The 20,245-nt window shown below is 35.4% G+C and overlaps 1 protein-coding gene across 1 annotated transcript; it reads right to left on the bottom strand.

Moving 5' to 3' along the window:
• Window positions 1-450: 450 nt before the first annotated feature.
• On the bottom strand, window positions 451-19,778 carry nampt2 (nicotinamide phosphoribosyltransferase 2). The gene is made up of 11 exons (XM_042734328.1): window positions 19,513-19,778; window positions 16,754-16,889; window positions 15,508-15,611; window positions 15,248-15,376; window positions 13,054-13,212; window positions 8,856-8,986; window positions 5,184-5,409; window positions 4,712-4,831; window positions 3,839-3,979; window positions 3,601-3,726; window positions 451-1,230 (listed from the first exon to the last, which is right to left on the bottom strand). The coding sequence occupies exons 1-11, from the start codon at window positions 19,561-19,563 to the stop codon at window positions 1,057-1,059; spliced, it is 1,497 nt and encodes a 498-aa protein (XP_042590262.1). The 5' UTR covers window positions 19,564-19,778; the 3' UTR covers window positions 451-1,056.
• Window positions 19,779-20,245: the final 467 nt, after the last annotated feature.

The following is a 20,245-nucleotide window of genomic DNA, read 5'->3' as shown; positions in this document are numbered from 1 at the left end:
GTCACAGAAGGATAAAAGAGAGAAACTGAACACGATGGACAATATTAAGTGTGAAAAATGAGGGGAGGAAAGGACAAAGCAAGAGAGAGTGACCGGCACTGAGGTTCAAGTGGTTTTTAAGGCACCATCAGCAGCTGTATGGAGACAGAATACTGCAAAGTGTTTGTATGATGTATTCTGTGCATCTCAGATGGAAGTCTAAAACCAACTCCACATAAATCACACTATAACTGACTGCAGCATTTACTCACTGAGAGTGTTTATAACATCAGGATCAATTTGCTATTTGTTCTAAAATCCCCAGAGAAGAATTATGTCCATCTTTGCCAACAAAACTATTATTCTAAAAAGTCAGGAAGCAAATTTAGGTGAGCTATGTAACAGCAGGAAGACACAAAGCGGGTGGATCATTTTCAAGTGTGCCTCTCTATGTTGAACACAACATGGGAGTAGTTTAAAACTGATTTATTGCAAAAAATAAAATAAAAAATGCATCATTGCTATCTTGGCATTATGGGTGTCTAAAAAAATATTAAAAGAACACCCCAAATCCTCCAAAAGTGAAATAGGTAGTGACTTCTAAATCTATCTTTTGCTTTTTCAGAGAGTGTCATTGTACGTCACATCAGACACCGGGATCATGTGCAGAATTGCTGGTGCAGAAGCCCAGATACGATCATGAGATCACCTCAAATGAAGTTTCCTTCATTTATCAATGTACTGCCAGGTGATGCTTTAACAACATTACAATTAATCGAATGTAAACCCTGCCGTCATATACTCCTGAAATATATTCATGTTTCTGAAGCACCAACAAAGATATTTGGCATCTCAAAATGTGGTAAAATGAAGGAGGAACTAATAAAAACCGGTGGCAACCAAATCCAAAATTTAAGGGTTGCCTCAAAAGTCAAAAAAGTTGGATGTGATATGTATTTGTATACTGTATTGGCAACACTGTGTTCTGCTATATTGATGAGCATCTAAGTGTTGTGGAATAGGACTGTGGTTGGTCTGTAGGGGGCAGTGATGAGAACAGTGCGCATACTTTTATTATTAATGCACACCGTTCATTATGCATTTCTGGTGGATCTCCAGAGAAGTGCCGTCCTCTTTGTTGTGCTCGGAAGGGCTCACATCCTCCTCCCAAAGCTGAGCAGCTTTACGGATCTCATCCAGAGTGTACTCCTGCAGGATGGCCCCATTTTCAAACACAGTCACCAACATGTCCTACAAAAGAAGATCATATTAAAGGATCACCAACTATTGCTGCGTTCCAGGCAGGTTTTTGAGCCCGTAAATCACGACTTCAAACCACGACTCACGACTTTGTAGCATTCCAGGCAAGTCACGCCAAACTGCTTGAGTGCAAGGAATTGTAGCTAGATTATTAAATTTATTGCAATGTTATATTGTCCTAAAGTCTATTTCTCAGCATGTACCACTTGCATAAACACCGCATCCGTAGGCAATATTTTCCGTAGGGGCTGCCATTGTTGTTTTGCAGGCTATGTGACGTCAGAGCTCGGAACTGGGAGTACATCGATCTAGTACGAGTTCACGTGTAGGAAGAAAAATTATTAAGCAGCACCAGGGATTGAAAACAAACAAAAATTTCAATCGGTTCACTCCGAGCACAATCGATATTTTAATGCTTCTGTTCCTGCGTTCCTCTGATATTATTACCGTTCCGAAAAAAAGAAAAGGATAAAAGAGAGATCTGGTAACGTTAGCCAATAACCCGCTGCGCTTAGTCAGCCAATACAGCAACATCTTTTCTAGATTTTGGCCAAATGTAGGCTACTAAAAAAAAAAAAAAAAAAAAAAAAAAAATCAATCAACACTTTAAATACATCAACGTATTTTTAAGATATTTAAAAATGTTTGCTGTATTGTTAAAAAAAAAAACACTTGTATAAGATTGCATTTTGAGAGTAAAAAAAAAAATAAAAAAAAAAACATAAGTAGCGGTTCACGTCACATTTTATTAGCCCTATTACCTTCCAAAATAATGAAGGCTAAAATGCCTGTAGTCTAAAACAATATGTTTACAAACATTCTAAAAACAGTTATTTGTTTCTCTCCAAAACAAATCCTCCAATGTTAAGGCTATAAAAACGTCAATCCAAAAACAAATTAATTTAAGGTGAAGCCTATGCCTACCTCTCTCATTCGGCACGAATCCAAATGTTTCCATGTTCCTGATGTATCTGGATGCTAAAATATTATTTATTATATAGTGTTTGTACTTTCATCGACATAAAACATCATCCTTCACATCGGCTATATCAGCACATTGAGGCGTGGTCACGCTGAACGCAACAAATTTTGTAAAACGGAGCAGTGTAACTTTTTATTTGTTTCTTTAACTGTATTTTATTTTGATAATGAACAGGCTTCAATATTGCAAAATTATGTTGTGTGTGCGCTTAAGGCATCAGCGCGATGGTCATACCAACGCTGGTTGGTTATATAGAAGCAAGAAATTATTCAAAGCTGTCAAGCTTTTGCAAAATAATTAAAACTGTAAAGCTTTTGCAAAATAAAAAAAACTTCTCTCTGCTGTTTTGTTTTCCTTTCCGAAAACTTTGGAACGTGTCACAATGAACCGTAATTTAGCACATTTTTTCTTTCATTTCGTTAATCTGTCAATATGATTTAAGTGAAATATATTAAGTGTATATGCCTATATTCCCTTTTATGTAAGGCTATAGTTTTCCTGTTTTCTCCATTCACAGAAGCGCTGCAGGTGCGTGTGATCTGTTGAATTCATCTTACACTATCCTCAGATAAACTCTAAGAGCGGTGCATTGCCATTGCGACACCTATGATGAGTTCACAGCTGAGCAGACATTTCACTCGATGGCTTCAGCGTCACATTTGCATAGGCCATACTACTGGAATTCGTGATTGGTTGACAGCAAATTTCAAATATTAAAATGGAACGATAAAATAACGTTATTAACCGGTTAATGGCCATTTCAAATTTTTGATTCTGTTCGGAACTATAAAATTTTATTTCGTTTCTAGTTCTGTTCCTGTCTAAATTTTGTTTGTTTCCGGTATATTCGTTTTCGTTCCCTGAACCGGTTCAGAGCCCTGAGCAGCACAACTGTTTATTACTAGTATAGGCTCTGATGGGTCGTATTTCAGTAATTTTAACAAACGACCTATACGGGCATTGGTTGGAGGACAGGTTGGTATTTTTGACCAAATATATTCAGCCTAGAATTTCCACAGAATTAAATGTAATTATCTATTTGTATCCTCCATTCACTTAAGTTTAATGTGGAAAAAAAAGTTTAATAAATGCAAAAATGTGGCACAGTATGTTCATATATACAATCTCTGGGAAAAATCTGTGAAATAATAGGTTAGGTCAGTGATCCTCAAATCTGGCTAGCGAGATCCACTGCAGAGTTTAGCTCCAACCCTAATCAAACAAACCAATCTGTGATTTTCTAATGATCCTGAAGACATTGATTAGCAAACTCAGGTGTGTTTGATCAGGGTTAGAGCTAAACTCTGAAGGAAAGTGGATCTCACAAGCCAGATTTGAAGATCCCTAGGTTAAGATGATGCAAAAAAAGCTGATCTAACCTCATGTGGTTTGCCTGCTCCTCTTTCCACCGTCTCAATGAAGCCATCTGAATTTCTCCTCAGAGAGAGACGACCACGCTTGGATCCTTTAGATGGGTCTGTCACTGGCTGCTTACAAACATCCATCTATGCAAACACAAATGACATGATAATAAAAGAAACAACACACCCCAAATCCACTTTCCTCAAAATAGCTTAAACAAAATGCACACAAAATCAAACCTATAAAGAAACTCACGCCTCTGCCATTGGCCTCCACATAGCTGCACTTAAAAGCACAGTTAAGCGTGTCTCTGTTGATTTTCTGCAGCAGTGCGCTTCCGCAACCGAAAAACACATTTTCAGCACTCCAACCCTCATCGCTCAGTTTCTCAAGAATCTGTGCTAGGCAAAAAAAAATTACAAATTAAAACACAGATCAGATTATGATCCATGATTTATCACTGTGTAATGGGCAATAATTGTTTATAATCAAACGGTCATGAATGGTTGATAAATCAAGTTAACCCTGTACACACCATTACACACATTTAATAACAACAGCAATATTAGTATGTGATAACATGCTAGTCATATGAGCACTAGAGTGAAGTCCAAAAGTCTGAAATGATAGCGAAAAAGCTTCTATTTTGCATTTCTCTAATATAGTCCATTTATTTGAATTACTCATAACTATTTGATTTGCATTTAATTTGTGCAAGAATTTGCATAACAATGTGTGTGCTAATTGAAAAATTGACATGGATTTCTGAACGTATTATTTGTTTTTGATGTTTTGCTTTACTGGCAGCAGTGCACAATTTTGCTTTTGTGTAAAAGCTGAATGTTCTCCAGTATGATTTGAAGACGATTTTCCAAAAGAGTACATTGTGCTTCAATGAAAGTAAGAACATACGACAGACTTTACCAAGGAATTCACATTATCATGATCAATATCACAAATTTTGTTTTTTATGCTCATCCAAGGTTGCATTTACCTAATACAAAATGCCTTAAATATTTACACTGTAACATATTTTGACAATGTGCCCTAATTTGCATCTTACTGACTCCAAAACTTTTGAATGGTAGTTCATGTTTTTGTTCTCTCTTGGTGTGAGGTTTAGTTTACCTCATTAATCGAGTTCAGATCAATTCCATCCCCCTGGATAATGCGCAGGTATGATGGGAGCACCTTGTAACCAACTGAGTTCTGAGAACATCCGAAACACTCCTCCAAAATCTTTATCACCTAAAATTGAGACAGAAGAGACAAATAAAGGAGAGAAGCAAGTGAAAATTAAAAGCATAAAGGGCTATAAAGCCAGCAAATCGATCTTACTCCACTATGTCATTCATCAAATACAAACAAGCAACAAACTAATCTGAAAGACAGTATATAAAAGGAAATTCAATATTCTAGAGCATTACTTTCACACAGACCAGCCAGCCCTGTAAGTCACAGTGCAGCATAGTGCTGGAGAAAGCCTATTTGTTTGAGTCTTGACTCCACTAAAATAAAGTTCAATCACTGAAACAGCTGCCTTAAGGTCTGTAATGAACACTAATCCACCTTGAGCACACTTGGTACATGATACACACACCTCTATGAGGGTCTCAGCTGGGTCCCCGGAGTCTGGACGAATAATGAGTGCAGAATCCTCACTCCTCTCCATCACTCTCTCCTTCAGCTTGTCTCCCCAGATGTGCTTACAAGCTTTAAAAATATCATAACTGTCGCTAACCACAGCTACAGGCCCAGAGGGAAACTGGTCCAGCAGACACTCAAACGCATCTTTCTCTCGGCTCTTGCCCCAGGAGATGATAGTACTACAGAGACATGAAAAACAAAGTGTGACAAACCTTCTTCATATAATCTACAACACTAATTAGTGAAGTCCCGCCCACTCATGCTTTATTTAGTTTGAAGGTGGATAAGGTGCATTATAAATAAATGGGTTTCACTTTGCTAAACAAGAATCAGAAACAATAATTTGTTGCAAATGAGTCATTAGTGTCTAACGATCCTTAGCCATAGAGCTATAAAAATGTCGGCGTGATTCATGGAATGGTTGAAAAACTTATATTTGAACTATATGAGGATGGAACAGTGTCACAGAAGAAATGGCGTGATTTGAAATAAAGAGTGAGAACTATACTAGGAAACGCACTCAACCACACAGACAAAAGCGCTCCAGCTGCGAGATGGATGAATGTGTAGCTACTAATAGAACTAATTAGAATCAACAGAACAAATGCAAATTAACATGCAGGTGTTTAACGTCACCGTTGAATTTCACGACACAAGCTGTTTGAAATCGAAGGCAGCCGTTTAACTGACTCGCTGCCCAATCAGTCTTAAAGGGAATTTCTCTACTGGTCACTAATTTCCATGCAATCACAATGAAGTTTTCAAGCTACAGAAGAACACAAAAATGGTCCATACAAATTGTTCTGAAGCCACGTAATAGTTTGCACACAAACTCTATGTCGTCACAATCACATATACCTCTTATATACTCTTTCTGTGTTATTCTCTGAAGCTTTGAAAGCTCCAGTCCCCACTTAATGTAACTGCATGAAAAAAAGCAACCATTACAGTCTTCAAAGCATTTCCTTTTGGGTTTCAGGGAAGAAAGAAAGTCATATGGGTTTGGAGTGATATAAGGGTAAGGATGTTTAATCGATTTTTAATTGTTTTAAACTGAATAAACTTATAAACTAAACTAAAACAGGTTTCAGCATTCCAAGGTAACATATCATATCATATTCAACAATCTTAAAGGATTAGTTATTTTTAGATAGATTTTAGATATTTTTGATGAAATCCGAGAGCTTTCTGACCCTGCACAGATAGCAACGCAACTGACACATTCAAGGCCCAGAAAAGCAGTAAGGACATCTTTAAAATAGTCCATGTGACATCAGTGGTTTAACCGTAAAGTTATGAAGCTTTGAGAATACTTTTTGTGTGCAAAAAAATAAATAAAAATAACAACTTTATTCAACAATTTTGTCTCTTCCATGTCAGTCTCCGTCACATATTCACGAGAGTACCACGACAAATGCGTGTGATGCTGCTGATGCAGGAGCCGGCGTGGTACTCTTGTGAACATGCATGGAAGATTGACACAGAAGAGAAGAAATTATTGAATAACTTTGTTATTTTTGTTTTCTTTACACACAAAGTATTCTCGTATCTTTGTAAAAATTAAGGTTGAACCACTAATGACACATGGACTATTTTAATGATGTCCTTACTACCAATGTTCCCTCTAAGCTGCGCGCGCGCACACGCATAAATGAGTTGGTAAAGCCATTTGCGAAAGCGAATGAATTGCAATGCTCGGATAAACCGCTACAGAGTTGATATCACGATAGAGTTAGAACTGGTGAATGCGGTTAGTTTCATAGAAAAGTAATGTGCGGCAAATGAGTCGCTGTAGAAAACGAATATTTTAATGGTTGCGTACGAAATAGCTCAAATCGTGCGCCGACGCAAACGCAATGACGTGAAATAAAACGTCATCATGTATTAAAGAAGAGCGGCTTGATTAAGTGCTGGAAATAGCGGATGATGGGCACAGAACGGTAACAAAACTCAGAGATATTTACAGTCACACTGGTGTAGTTTACATAGCTATAGAAGAATTGACGTTCACGTTTTTTTTTTAAATATTTAACTTACAGATCTCAGTTTAAATGCTTCAGTTTCTATTCTATTCTATCAGTTTAAATGCTTCAGTTTCTATTCTATTGTATTCTATTCTATCAGTTTAAATGCTTCAGTTTCTATTCTATTCTATTCTATTCTGTTCTATTCTATTCTATCAGTTTAAATGCTTCAGTTTGTTTTGATATTATATTATGTTAGGCCTATATTATAAACCTAATAAATAATTGACCTTGTTTTTTAATGGAGTCTCTGCTCATCAAGGATGTGTTTATTTTATCGAAAATACAGAAGAAAAAAAACAGTAATATTGTGAAACATTATTGCAATTTCTAATATTGGCTTCCTGTTTTAATATACTTTAAAATATAATTTATTCCCGAGGAGCAAAGCTGAATTTTCAGCATCATTACTCCAGCCTTCAGTGTCATATTATTCTTCAGAAATCATTCTAATATGCCGATTTACTATCAGTGTTGAATCTGTTGTAATGCGTAATATTTTTACTTATTTTTTATTTTTGGAACATGTGATACTTTTTTATTTGATTCTTAGATTAATAAAAAGTTAAAAAGAACAGCATTTATTCAAAATAGAAATCTTTTCTAAAAATATGTCTTTATTATCACTTTTTATCCATTTAACACATTCTTGCTGAATAAAAGTATAATTTCTTTAAAAAAAGAAAAAATTACTGACCACAAACTTTTTAGTAGTGTATATTGTAACACAAAATTTCTATTTTGATTAAACACTGCCCTTTTTAACTTTTTATTTATCAAAGAATCCCAAAAAAAATCACAAGTCCCCAAAAAATATTAAGCAGCCCAACAGTTTCCAGCACTGATAATAAATCAGCATATTAGAATGATTTCTGAAGGATCATGTGACACTGAAGACTGGAGTAATGATGCTGAAAATTGCTTTGCTTCATAGGAATAAATTATATTTTAAAGTATATTAAAATAGAAAACTTTTATTTTAAATTGCAATAATATTTCACAGTATTATTTTGTGAAATAATATTCAGTAAGTTTTATCAGGTAATCTAAAATGTACATCATTTAGTCACGGGTCAAATCAAATACAAATAGCACATTAAAGTTAAAAGTTACACACTTTTTTTGTGTGCGCGCTGTACAGGTCTGGTATAAACAATGTTTTTGCACAGGTGGCCGAAATGTCTGCCCAATAGAGAAAAGTTTTGCTCAGCAAGAAAAAAAATTAGAGGGAACATTGCTTACTACCTCTTTGGTCCTTCAACATGTCAGTTGCGATTCTGTCTGTGCAGGGTCAGAAAGCTCGGATTTTATTTAAAATATCTTTATGTGTAAATGATGAACAAAGGTCTTATGGGTTTGGAACGACATGAGGGTGAGAAGTTAATGAAAGAATAAAATTTTTTGGGTGTACTATCCCTTTAAAGCCATGTTATTTTAGTATTATAAATACTATTATAGTATTTATCAATTCACTTTGAAACTTTCTTCAAACTTTATTTCTTTCAGGCGATCATGTTTTAGGTGGGATGTTACACAAAACTAAATTTGATTATGCCTTGACGAAATAAGTGTGCAGTAAGTACACAAATGCATTACTGTACCTGTGTTCTGCCGCAGGGATGGAGAATCCAGCCATAGGACACGCATAGTATCGTTGTGCCATCAGTAGACCCGCCACTGTATCTGTGCTGCAGAAATTCACTAGATGAGCAGCTCCACCAAGTGCTGCCGACTAGATCAGTAAAGAAAGACACAACCGAAATGAGTCAATTAACCTGTTTAATGTCAAACCCTTAGTCCCTGAAATCTTTATTGTACAATAATGTACTTGTATCTCGAGTGAAATCCAAAAGATCAAATGTTGTGATTTCTCTCACACCATTTAAAACATTAGCAGATTCCCATTATGTTGATTCTGGTTTTGTAACTGTATTATAGACAGTGGCTTTTAAGAAGCAAATCATACGAGAGGTTGTGACTTTGACCTTTGAAATCAATTGTGTGCCAAATTTAAAGCCAATAAGACATTTTCTATATTCTATACACTCAGGTTATTGACTGTGTCTCAGTTCAGTCATCGCAGGGTCACAGTAATCAGGGGGGATTTGCCCTTTAGTGATAGTCAAGGGAAGGTTGTTGCTCTGAAAAGTGAACAAGTTTGATTCCAAGCCAAATCTCTTTAGCCCCCCGAGGAGAGCATCAATATTTCTTTCTCTACAACAAGGTGTATATTTATGTGGGAATTTGAGGAGTCTATTTCTTTTTTAATTTAAGAACTGATGAGATCTGAGCTTGATATCAACCCAGGGAAATCAGATCCGCAACAAGGCTTTAGTCTGCCGCTGTGATTGTAACAAGGATCTAGGGACTTTGTCATGTAATTGTCAATGCAGTAGAGGGACACAGCCCAGCACAACATGATGGATCAACGATGGATCAGCATAAATATCAGTGTTATTTTAATATTATTTATTTACTATTGTAGAATTTATTCATATTTTGAATAAGCTTTTATTTTGGGATTTTCAGTTTTCATTTTAAATTTTAGTAATTTTGTGCTTTTGTCATTTTTTATATTCTATTTAATATTCTATTCAAACTTAAAAAATAGCACACAACTTGTATGAAGTACTTTTAAGGTACTTTTTGCAATACATTTTGCTAAACTTCCATTCTTCCACTTAAGAACAAAAGTCATACGGGTTTAGAAGGATTTGAGGGTCAGTAAATGATGACAGAACTATCACTTTAGGTGAACCTTTCCTCTAAAAGTAAATCAAATCTATCACTGCTTGTCCCCTGAACAGTGATGGAGAGTGAGTAGAAACCCTGAGTATCAGAGGCATTAAACTCTGCTTGGCATCATTAATCTCCTCTTGAAGCCATCATTAATCCAGTCAGCCGCAACCTAGAAAATACACTATCAATATCCCACTGTCCCTAATGAAGACTCGATAGATTTACACAGCATGCTTCAGTCTGTTGTCAGCTGTTGAGGGAGAAGCGCTTCGGGCTTTCTTAGATCCCACAGTGATGTTCTTTCCCTTCCAATTCATTCAGTTTCTTCCTTTCTTAAAATCGTTTTTGCATTTTACTTTTCATGTAATGGCCAGTGATCAAACAGGCTTAAATACACACACACACAATAGCAAAATTAACTGACAGTTGGGAGAGAAATATGCCATAAAGCCAGATATAATGTGGACCTTGATTAGGACGCCTAAATGGCTTTTTTTTTTTTGTCATTGGACAGTCATGTTACCCAACACGTAAAATTCTATAGGACATAACTGATGAAACCAAAAAATAAAATAAAATAAAATATTAGTACAGTGGTATTATATTTCCTATGGGGTTACAAAGGTTGCAAGTTCAAATCTCTGCTAAATGTCTGCTAGTTAAAAAAAAAAAGTTAATTAAAACAAAGAAAATAAAATAAAATATTAAAACCATAAAAATAAATCATAATTATGAATAAAAAAAAAGAAAATTAAACCTTAGTACAGTGGCATTATATTTGCTATTGAATTACAAAGGTTGCAAGTTCAAAACTCTGCAAAACCTTGATTATTTTTTAACAAACGTAAAACATTAAAAAAAAAAAAAAAAAAAAAAAAGACACCAATAAAACTTTTGAATCAAATCAAATAAAACCTTTTCAGTACAGTGGTGTTATATTTGCTATGAGATTACAAAGTTTGCAAGTTCATATCACTGCCGGTTAAAAAAAAAAAAGTTCATTAAATCATAAAATAAAACAATCCAATAAAACTTTTAAATCAAATCAAATAAAAACCTTTTCAGTACAGTGGAGTTACATGTGCTATGAGGTTACAGAGGTCGCAAGTTCAAATCTCTGCTTGTTAAAAAGGTAAATAAATCATAAAATAATAATCATTAAAAAAAAATTTTGAATAAAAAAAATGTAATCAAACCAAACCTTTTCAGTACAGTAGTGTTACATGTGCTATGAGGTTACAAAGGCTGCAAGTTCAAATCACTGCTAGTAAAAAAAAAAAAGAATAGAAAAAAAAAGGTAAATAAATAATAAAATAATAATCATAAAAAAGTAATCCAATAAAAATTTTTTATCAAATCAAACCTTTTCAGTAAAATGGTATTACATGTGCTATGGGGTTGCAAAGGTGGCAAGTTCATTTTTTTATTTTATTTTTTTAATGTCAAAAGACAAAAAAATGTTAGTGAATATATATTAAGAGCCGGTGTCATAAACACTTCAGGTCTGCCCCTGAGTTGAGTCTAGCAGATCTAGCGATGCTCCTGAGCAACACTTCCATTGTACCTTCTATATAGAGTTGCTTTAAGTTAATTCGAAAGTAGTGCTGTCATACGCTTAATCACGATTAATCGCATCCAAAATAAAAGTTTTTGTTTACATAATATGTGTGTGTACTGTATATTTATGAATATATAAATAAACACACATGCATGTATGTTTAAGAAAAATATTTAACATTAGTATATCAAATATATTTATATATTATATAAATTATAAGAAATAAATACATACATGTAAACATTTTCAAAATATATTCTGTATGTGCGTGTATTTATATATACATAAATGTACACAATACACACATGTAAACAATTTTTTTTTTATTATTTTGGATGCGATTAATCGCGATTAATCATATGAGAGCACTATTAGAAAGTTTAAAACGTAAAAATCCAGCTTGTTATATGACCTAAACCTTACAGCATTTATTTTTTTAAAGTTAATGGTAAATGCACATTTTCTGTTCGGTCAGGCTGCTGGATTGATCTATGAAGGCTGCGTCACCATGTCCAGTTTTAGATCATGGCGTACTGGTCTCAAAAGGGCACCACAGAGGGGTTATGTCACACCTCATCAGAATCCAGTGGTCTCACTTTTGCACTCAAAGGTCTCCTACGCTCAGCACGCCCAGCCAGTCAGTAACAGACTCACTGCTTATCACTAGCCACCCAACACCTGAACCCGTCACTGTGTGATATAGATGAAACCTGACAGAGTTGACCTTTACACAGCAGACGGACCGATTCAAGAGCCAAATAGTCATCTTTACTCTCACAACTCTTCAAACAGCACCACCCGATGACCCAAAACTCATCAGCGTGACAAACCTCACTCAAACACGGCCAACAATCAGGGCTCTCCTACCTTTGAAAAATACAGAAATCGAGAGCGGCTTGCATTGCTTGCATTTCAAAAGGTCAGGTCTGATGTCTTTTTTTATTAAATGGAATGGCCTCGTCTCATAATGAATCGATTTTCTGCATTCACGAAGTAATGTCTGATTTCATTTGCCCCAGAAGACCAGGCTTTCTTTAAAAGCACTGAAGAGAGAAAGACCACGTTTGGCTTGTACTTTGATTTCAAGGCTAAAAAAAGAATAAAGGTAGAAATTTTAACACCAGGGCACTTCCTGTTAGGACTATTTCTGTGTTCTTCAGAATGTGCTGTGAATGGCTACAGAAATGAGAACTTCAGGGTAAAATAATGTCATGCAATCAGTAATACATGAAAATTTGTTATTTTCTAGCTTTCTATATAGTCTCTTAGAGTGATAAAACATATAAAAGACTGTGTTTTTGTAAGTAATAATCACACAACACAACAAAACAGACTAACTGGTTATGAAAACACAAATCCAGAATTACTAGCAAGGTAATGGCAATGCTTTAAAAATCTTGCACAATACTGCTTATATTCACTGTGCTGATCCAGTGTTATTTTAGTATTTTTAACTCCTGTCCTGACCAGGAAGTGTAATTACCAATCCATGGCCATCATACCTCTTGTGAGGACACCCCTCTGTAGCCAAAATCATGCAGTTTGAGGTCCAAACCCTCCAGGCTCCCTGAAGTGGCCTTCAGGTGCTTGGCCAGAATCTTTTTGAACTCCCTGGAGATTGTTGCCACGGTGATGGGGTACCACATTTGGAGCAGCATTGTCTGTGGGGACAGAATGCACACAATCACATGTACGTCAGAGAAGACCAAAGATGGCTTGTAATTGCACTCATAATTTTCAAAGACAAAGAATTCTGAACCGTTTGTGTGGTTCTACATGTTTTTCTCCAGTCTTGACATCAATACATAAACTGTGCACATTGATTAAGCTGACAGAATGCCAATAGGACTTTTCAAGCAACAGGCTAACAGGCAGGATCTAAATGTTCCAGTCAGGTTTGGCTTAAATTGTTTGTGATATCTTGAATAAAAGACACTATTTTAAGGTATTAAACACGTTGTTGACAAACTAGTGCATGTTCTTCAAAAACAAAATAATCATAAGCATAAATGTCACTTCTTTAAGTTGTAGTTATTTAGCAAGCTCTTTTATTTGAAGCAACTTCCAGTTCATTACAGGGACATCCACCTGGAAGACAAGTGCCTTGCTCAAGGACATCTACATTACATTTACTTAACAGTCACTTTTATCTAAAGCAACTTACAAACAAGAGACATCACTGAGGGAGAGCAAATTATCATACAAGAACCAATAATACTGTACTGTACAGTACTGCAGTACTGATTCCCACGGAATGCATGAACGGATAACATGTACATATAAAATAAAGTGTTTGTCAAATGTATTAATAAATAGAAATATAAATATTCAACCTTTATGGGTTTTTTTTTATTATTATTAAGAAGAGTCACAATGTTCATCATGGATTACAGACATGCATCTTCAGACCTGGTAGCAAAAAAAAAAAAACACTTTGTCTACATAATGAAAACAGTAAGGGCTGCAGGCCAGGTCAGTACCTAATGATCTCATGTACTCACTGACCCCACCAGCCTGTCCAAACCTCCCTCAGTTTTTTGGTCCGTCCAGGATTAGCAGCTAGGCGCATGCTGGAAATCAAAGCCAGCTGTCATCCTGAACAACAGTACGGCAGAATCATCCAATATGAAGTAATGTGCCGCACCATCAGGTTTACTGACTATGCTGACAGTCATTCAGGGGGGCTTTGTGTTGCTGGTAAGATTGTTGTAACAACAACAACAACAAAAAAACTTTTGTATTAGATATGGCTCATTTCAAATAGTGTGGTGTCTCAAACAAATGTGCAAAACATGAAAAAAATATATAATGATCATAAAGGGATCTGTTAATAACAGCTTTGAAAGCACCCTTTGTGAAGGAAATAAGTAACTCACTTTAGTTTCATATGACCCTTTGAGTAACATCCCTTTTCTCACAACATTTTTCAAGGTTGATTAAATGCTGTTTGGACTTTGTCCTTACATTACTACCATTCAACAATTACGGTCTGTAAGATTTTTATTTCAAAAGATTTTTAAAAGAAGTCTCTTATGCTTAACAAGACTGCATTTATTTGATCAAAAATACAGTAGAAACAGTATTATTGTAAAATATGATAACCTAAAATAACTTTTCTATTTAAATATGTTTTAAAATGTAATTTATTCCTGTGATTGCAAAGCTAAATCTACAGTGTCACATGATCCTTCAGAAATCATTTTAATCTGCTTATCGGGTGCTCAAGAAACCTTTCATTATCAAAAAGTCAAAATCTTTGCGAAAACCATGACACATTTTTTAGAATGCTTTGATGTAGGGCTGACAATCTTGTCAGTGATCTACAACTCTATGTAGTAAATGCCACTCCATCTGAAAGCATGTGCTGGAGATTAACTACTAATCACAGAAGCGGCTTTACTGACGAGATGCTCATGAAAATCGCATTCGATTTTTTGCACAGCCCTACTTTGATGGATAAAAAGAACAGCATTTATTTGAAAACAGAAGTTGCATTCTTGGAGAATAAAAGTACTAATTGAACAGTAGTGTATGAATTATTTTGTAAATATTCATTTGTGTTCTTCCTACAATTTTTTAAACATTCATTTGAACATTGCAGAACGACTAAATTACTTTTATATCATTTGCAATATCTGCATTGGCTTCTTTTAAAAACTGTATAAAAAAAAGCAGATGAAATGTGACATGTAATACCTCAATATAATTGGTGAGCCAGAAGAAATCTGGATCCGTGTTCTCCACAGTGAAAAGAACGTTCCCTCTGGGAATGATCTTCCCCTCGGGAACTGCTTTGATACGGATTGGAAGGCGGCCATCATATTTCTGACAACACAATTAGGAAAAGAAGAAGGCATGTGGTCGTTATCTCCATGTGCACTCATCTCCAGAACAAAGTAAGCAGACTTCAAAGTCATGTAATGGTCAAATATCTGAAAAGAAACTTCTGTTTGTACCTCTAAAACTTTCCTCCATCCCTCTTCATCGAACACTGACTGTTTAAAGTGCATCTGATAAAAGACTTTCGCCTCCTGAATCTTTTCCTCTGTGACAACTCGACCTGTAATATATTTATATAAATACATGAGCTCAGAGATATTAAGATCTGTTTATAAAGCATTTGCTCTTTCGAACATGTCCAACATGTAAATACTAAACTAACAGGCCATTTAATGATACAGTAAATGCAGTTTTGTTCAGTAACAATTATCCAATATCAATTTCGTTGTGGTCATAAATGCAAAGTTTACAACGCCCATGACCTCTTTCAGGGAGAATGCAATACAGTGCAATGCCAGAATAACTGTCTTAAAATTCAATGAAATATTCATTGTGTTAAGAGTGAGTACAAATAGTTTGGCTGGAAATAAATCGTTAAATCAGTGGAGACACAGAAAAAAAAATGCTGCAGTTCACACATTCTGTTCATGGTTGCAGTTTGAAACAAACCACAAAATACACACTTTCTGGGTTGGACTGATACTTTAAATGAAATGGGAAGCTTAAGGGGAATCAGCCTTATGTAACTAGGCTGTTGTGGACTTAATGTAGTCTTCTTGTTTTTACTTTCTCTAACATGGCTGGTCTGTGTTCATGACCACTTTTATAAAAAAATGAAATGGGTAAAAGCATAAGCCTTGAAGGAACAATGATAGCATTTTCTCACCTCATGTCATTCCAAACCTGTATGACTTTCTTTTGTGGAGCACAAAAGAATAAATTGTGAAAAATGTCTTTGTCCTCACAATGAAAGTCATTTGGGTCCAATGCTGTTTTGAACCCCATTGACCTTAAATATATGGACAAAAACAGCTTAAAGATTTTTTTTAAATATCTTATTTTGTTTTCCACAAGAAAGTTATACAGTTTTGCAATGACATGAATGAATTGGTTACAAATTTCATTTTTCCCAAGGAATAGTTTCAAATCTGTATGACTTTCTTTCTTCTTAAATCTTTAAACTATTGCAGCTTGTTTTGACTGCATGTCCGTCCTTTATAACTGTTCTGGAATGTGTGCTATTAGCAGTTTCGGGACAAGTTTTCCATTACCCAATCAGGTGAATGACATTACATGAAAAAGTGTTTTTGTAAATGTACAAACTCAAAAACAAACAGTACGTCTATGTATGCCAAGTGGAACTTCACAAAGGTTTTCTGATCACTGAAGGGGTTACACAATGATGAAAGTAGTTGGAATTACCTGCTAGGTACTTCTTCAGAAGATACTGGAGGCCAAAAAACACCACCTCGTTATACTGCCCCCCCTTTTTGTGCCGACACTCGAAATAGGAGTACACTTTACTGATATTGGGTGGGTATTGTTTGTAGTGGGTAATCTGAAAAGAAGAGAGTAGCTTTGAGTATTAGAATTGTGTACACAATCTCAAATTCACCAGGGGCCTGTTTCATAAAACAAGTTTACCAAACAAGCCAGGCTTATTTCAGTTTGTCTGACTTATTTTGAACCAAATCAACTGACAATACGTCAGACTAATTGAAATAAACCTTGCTAATATGGTAAACTCGCTTTATGAAACAGGCCCCAGTATTTTTATTAATTATTAAACTATCGTTCAAAAGTTTTCGAGTAAAACATTACTCCAGTCTTCAGTGATACATCCTTCAGAAACCATTCTAATAAGTTAATTGCTGCTCAAGAAACATTTCTTTTTATCATCAATGTTGAAAACAGTAGTGGTGCTCAATATATTTTGTAGAAACCGAGTTTGATCAATAGAAAGTATAAAAGAGCATTATATATTTGAATTATAAATATTTTGTAACATTATAAATGTCACTTATGATTAATTTAATCCATCCTTGAAAAAAACTGACCCCAAACTTATGAAGTGTTGCACTTCATTATTACAGTGAAGACTACAAACCTGTTATATTTTTAATGCACTACTGCATTGCTTCCTCATTCTTGTGAAAGTGTCAGCTTCAAGCTGTGTGCATGGATCTCACGACATTTTATCAATGTCTTGTTTACCGTCAAGCTACAGCTGGGGTGGGCTGAAACAGCGTCTTGATTTACAAGTACAAACCTGCCATTATATCCTGGACACAAATTTAATACTAAAAAGCAGCTGGTCTTCGATGCCCTGTGATACAATCTGCATAAACAACACACGGTTGCTTTCTTGATGCCCATAATGGAGGGCTTAGTGTCCTGTCTCCTTCACACCAAAACAAATTAAATATATTTGTATCTGCTTCTTAAGAAACAAATAACGGTCCATGTGATGTTCCATTAGTTTGGTTGTCCAAGATTATTTATCAGATCAACCCTGAAAGTCTATTTTGCTTATATAAAGAGAAATTTCCATGTGATTTGTAAGGTGTGGAAAGACAATCTGCTATGGACTTTTTTTTTTGCAAATTCTATGCTGACTTCTAAAATTGGCTGAATTGTAAAAACTATTACTGGTAATTAAAATCATGATCAAATTAGCAACACAATGGCCAGACTAATTACGCAAGACATGAAAGATGTGAAACATTTTATGAATGCTGGGTGTTCCACTGCAAATGAAATCTGCTTAGATTCCTGTGGAATTCTGAGTGGATCTGATCATCAACCCAAACCAGAGTCACTCATCAATGGTGCAACCTTTTTAGGTCCTATTTAGATTTCTGTGCCACTTGGTGTAACAACAGTGCATTCTACATGGGCAGGTATCAAAATCTCATTAAACAATTAGCTATCCTATTATAAGATCAAAAACAAAGTTAATATTTAATTTTTGTTGTGCGAGATTTCAACATAGATCCAGATGGGATTTGTGGCTGGTTGTTTTGTCAGAGGTTAAAGACTAATGTGAAGCAGAAAGATTATTACACAACTTTGGCCAGTCAGCATTGGCCAAGGTGGAGAATTAGAGAAGTAAAATTCTTAAATCTGTTGTAAAGATCATTAAACCCTGCTAAATACATTTAATAATTACAGCCACATCCCAAAAAGCTTTGAACATTACACAGTATTACATAACGTAACATTGGGTAAAACAGATTTTGAAAAAAAGATGCATATGCATCAAATATAAACACACAACTATTTTAATTGTGTCTTGTTACATGTCAGTAGTAGTTTAACTGAATTGTTTTGTAATACTATATATATATATATATATATATATATATATAATCATGCTACTTCAGATATGGTAGTTTTATCTTTCGTTTTAACTGATTCCTTACCTGGACTTTTGACAAGGTCAGACTGTCAAAGTGAAATTAAACAACTCTAATCAGGTGACTATCTACAAAAGCCTTGCAAAAAGTTCAGATAAAATCACTTTCATTTATAGCTGATAACTAAAATATGTCAATTCTGATTACTGATATATTGCAGGCATTGTTAAACGGGTTACTGCCACTGATCTATAATATATTTATCAGTATAATATAGATCAGTGGTTACTATACCCAAAGTTACTGCGACTGGATTTCTAGACTGTGAGATTTAGTTATTTAGATTATATTAAGTGTTACATGAACAGTATATGTAAAACATTAAGTCCTTTGGAATGATGTTGCTATTACTATTATTAAATAAAACGATGTGGTTTTCTAAAAAATGAGTTTCGATTCCTAGATTACTGAGTGACGTGACGTCACGCGCTATGACTAAAGCTGCAACTAGATCATTCCGCATAAGCCCCGCCCCCTGCGTTCAATGAGTGGGGCATTTAAAACGAACTTGAGCGTACGCAGATTCCCCTCAACGAAACAAGAAGATAACACAATAATCGCAATTTTGCCATAACTGTAGGCCATTCTGAATCATGTTTCCATTTACCTCTCATCGATTTACAAGGTCAAAGTTGGTTTTATTCCCACATAACGTTATATTTGACGGTTAAGCACAAAGGGCTAACTTACTGTCAGAACAGGCAAAGTCCTGTCACGCGTCTTTGTGTTTCTGCTGTTAAACGACTCGAGCCAGGCGATTCTTACCTTATAAGAGTCCGTCGCAAGTAAAAAATTGAAATCCTGAGCTGCCATCATCGAGGACAAAGTAAAAGCGAAACAGTGGCGCTTCGCTCCGGTATGTATGCGTTCCGAGCCGCGTGAAACCAGTCTCGATAATCTTCTTTTCAATACCTTCCGGGTATGCCAGGAGAGAACGTAATGAAAAGCGATCACCTCAGTATATTGTGTATGTGAGGGCGCGCACGGATAGGTCGCATCGTCTAGTATCAAAAACAACGGGGTGGAAATGGGCGGAGTCAGGCTGCACGTATGAAAGAGACGCTGGCCCACGTTCGGTGACGCAAATGTGGGCGGGGACATAAACTCGGAAAGCGCTTGACTATTTGAAGCTTGAAAAAGCTGCTGTGCTGCCTGTTGCTTTCAAAGAGTTTTGTTTTACATTTACATTTAGTAATTTTGCAGACGCTTTTATCCAAAGCGACTTACAACTGGGGAATAAGTAAAGCGATTCTTCTTAAAGAGGCAAACAGACACAGGAAGTCCTCCTAATACCAAGTTTCAGGCATTTGTTCAAATAATTATAAGCTAGAAAGGGAAGGAATAAAAAAAGAGAAAGATATTTTATCTTTTTTTTTAATTTAGGTTGAAGTCAAGTAGCGTTGAAACAAGCCAGTTGAAACAAGCCAGTGCAAGGAGATAAAGAGAGGTGTAACATTGGCTCGTTGAAGGCCAGTCATGCTGCTGCATTCTGAATCAT

This window comes from Cyprinus carpio, chromosome B11 (genome assembly GCF_018340385.1).
Source record: "Cyprinus carpio isolate SPL01 chromosome B11, ASM1834038v1, whole genome shotgun sequence".
In the NCBI taxonomy this organism is placed as follows: Eukaryota; Metazoa; Chordata; class Actinopteri; order Cypriniformes; family Cyprinidae; genus Cyprinus; species Cyprinus carpio.
The sequence above is the reverse complement of the archived record's forward strand: the minus strand, read 5'-3'. Positions and strand labels throughout refer to the sequence as shown.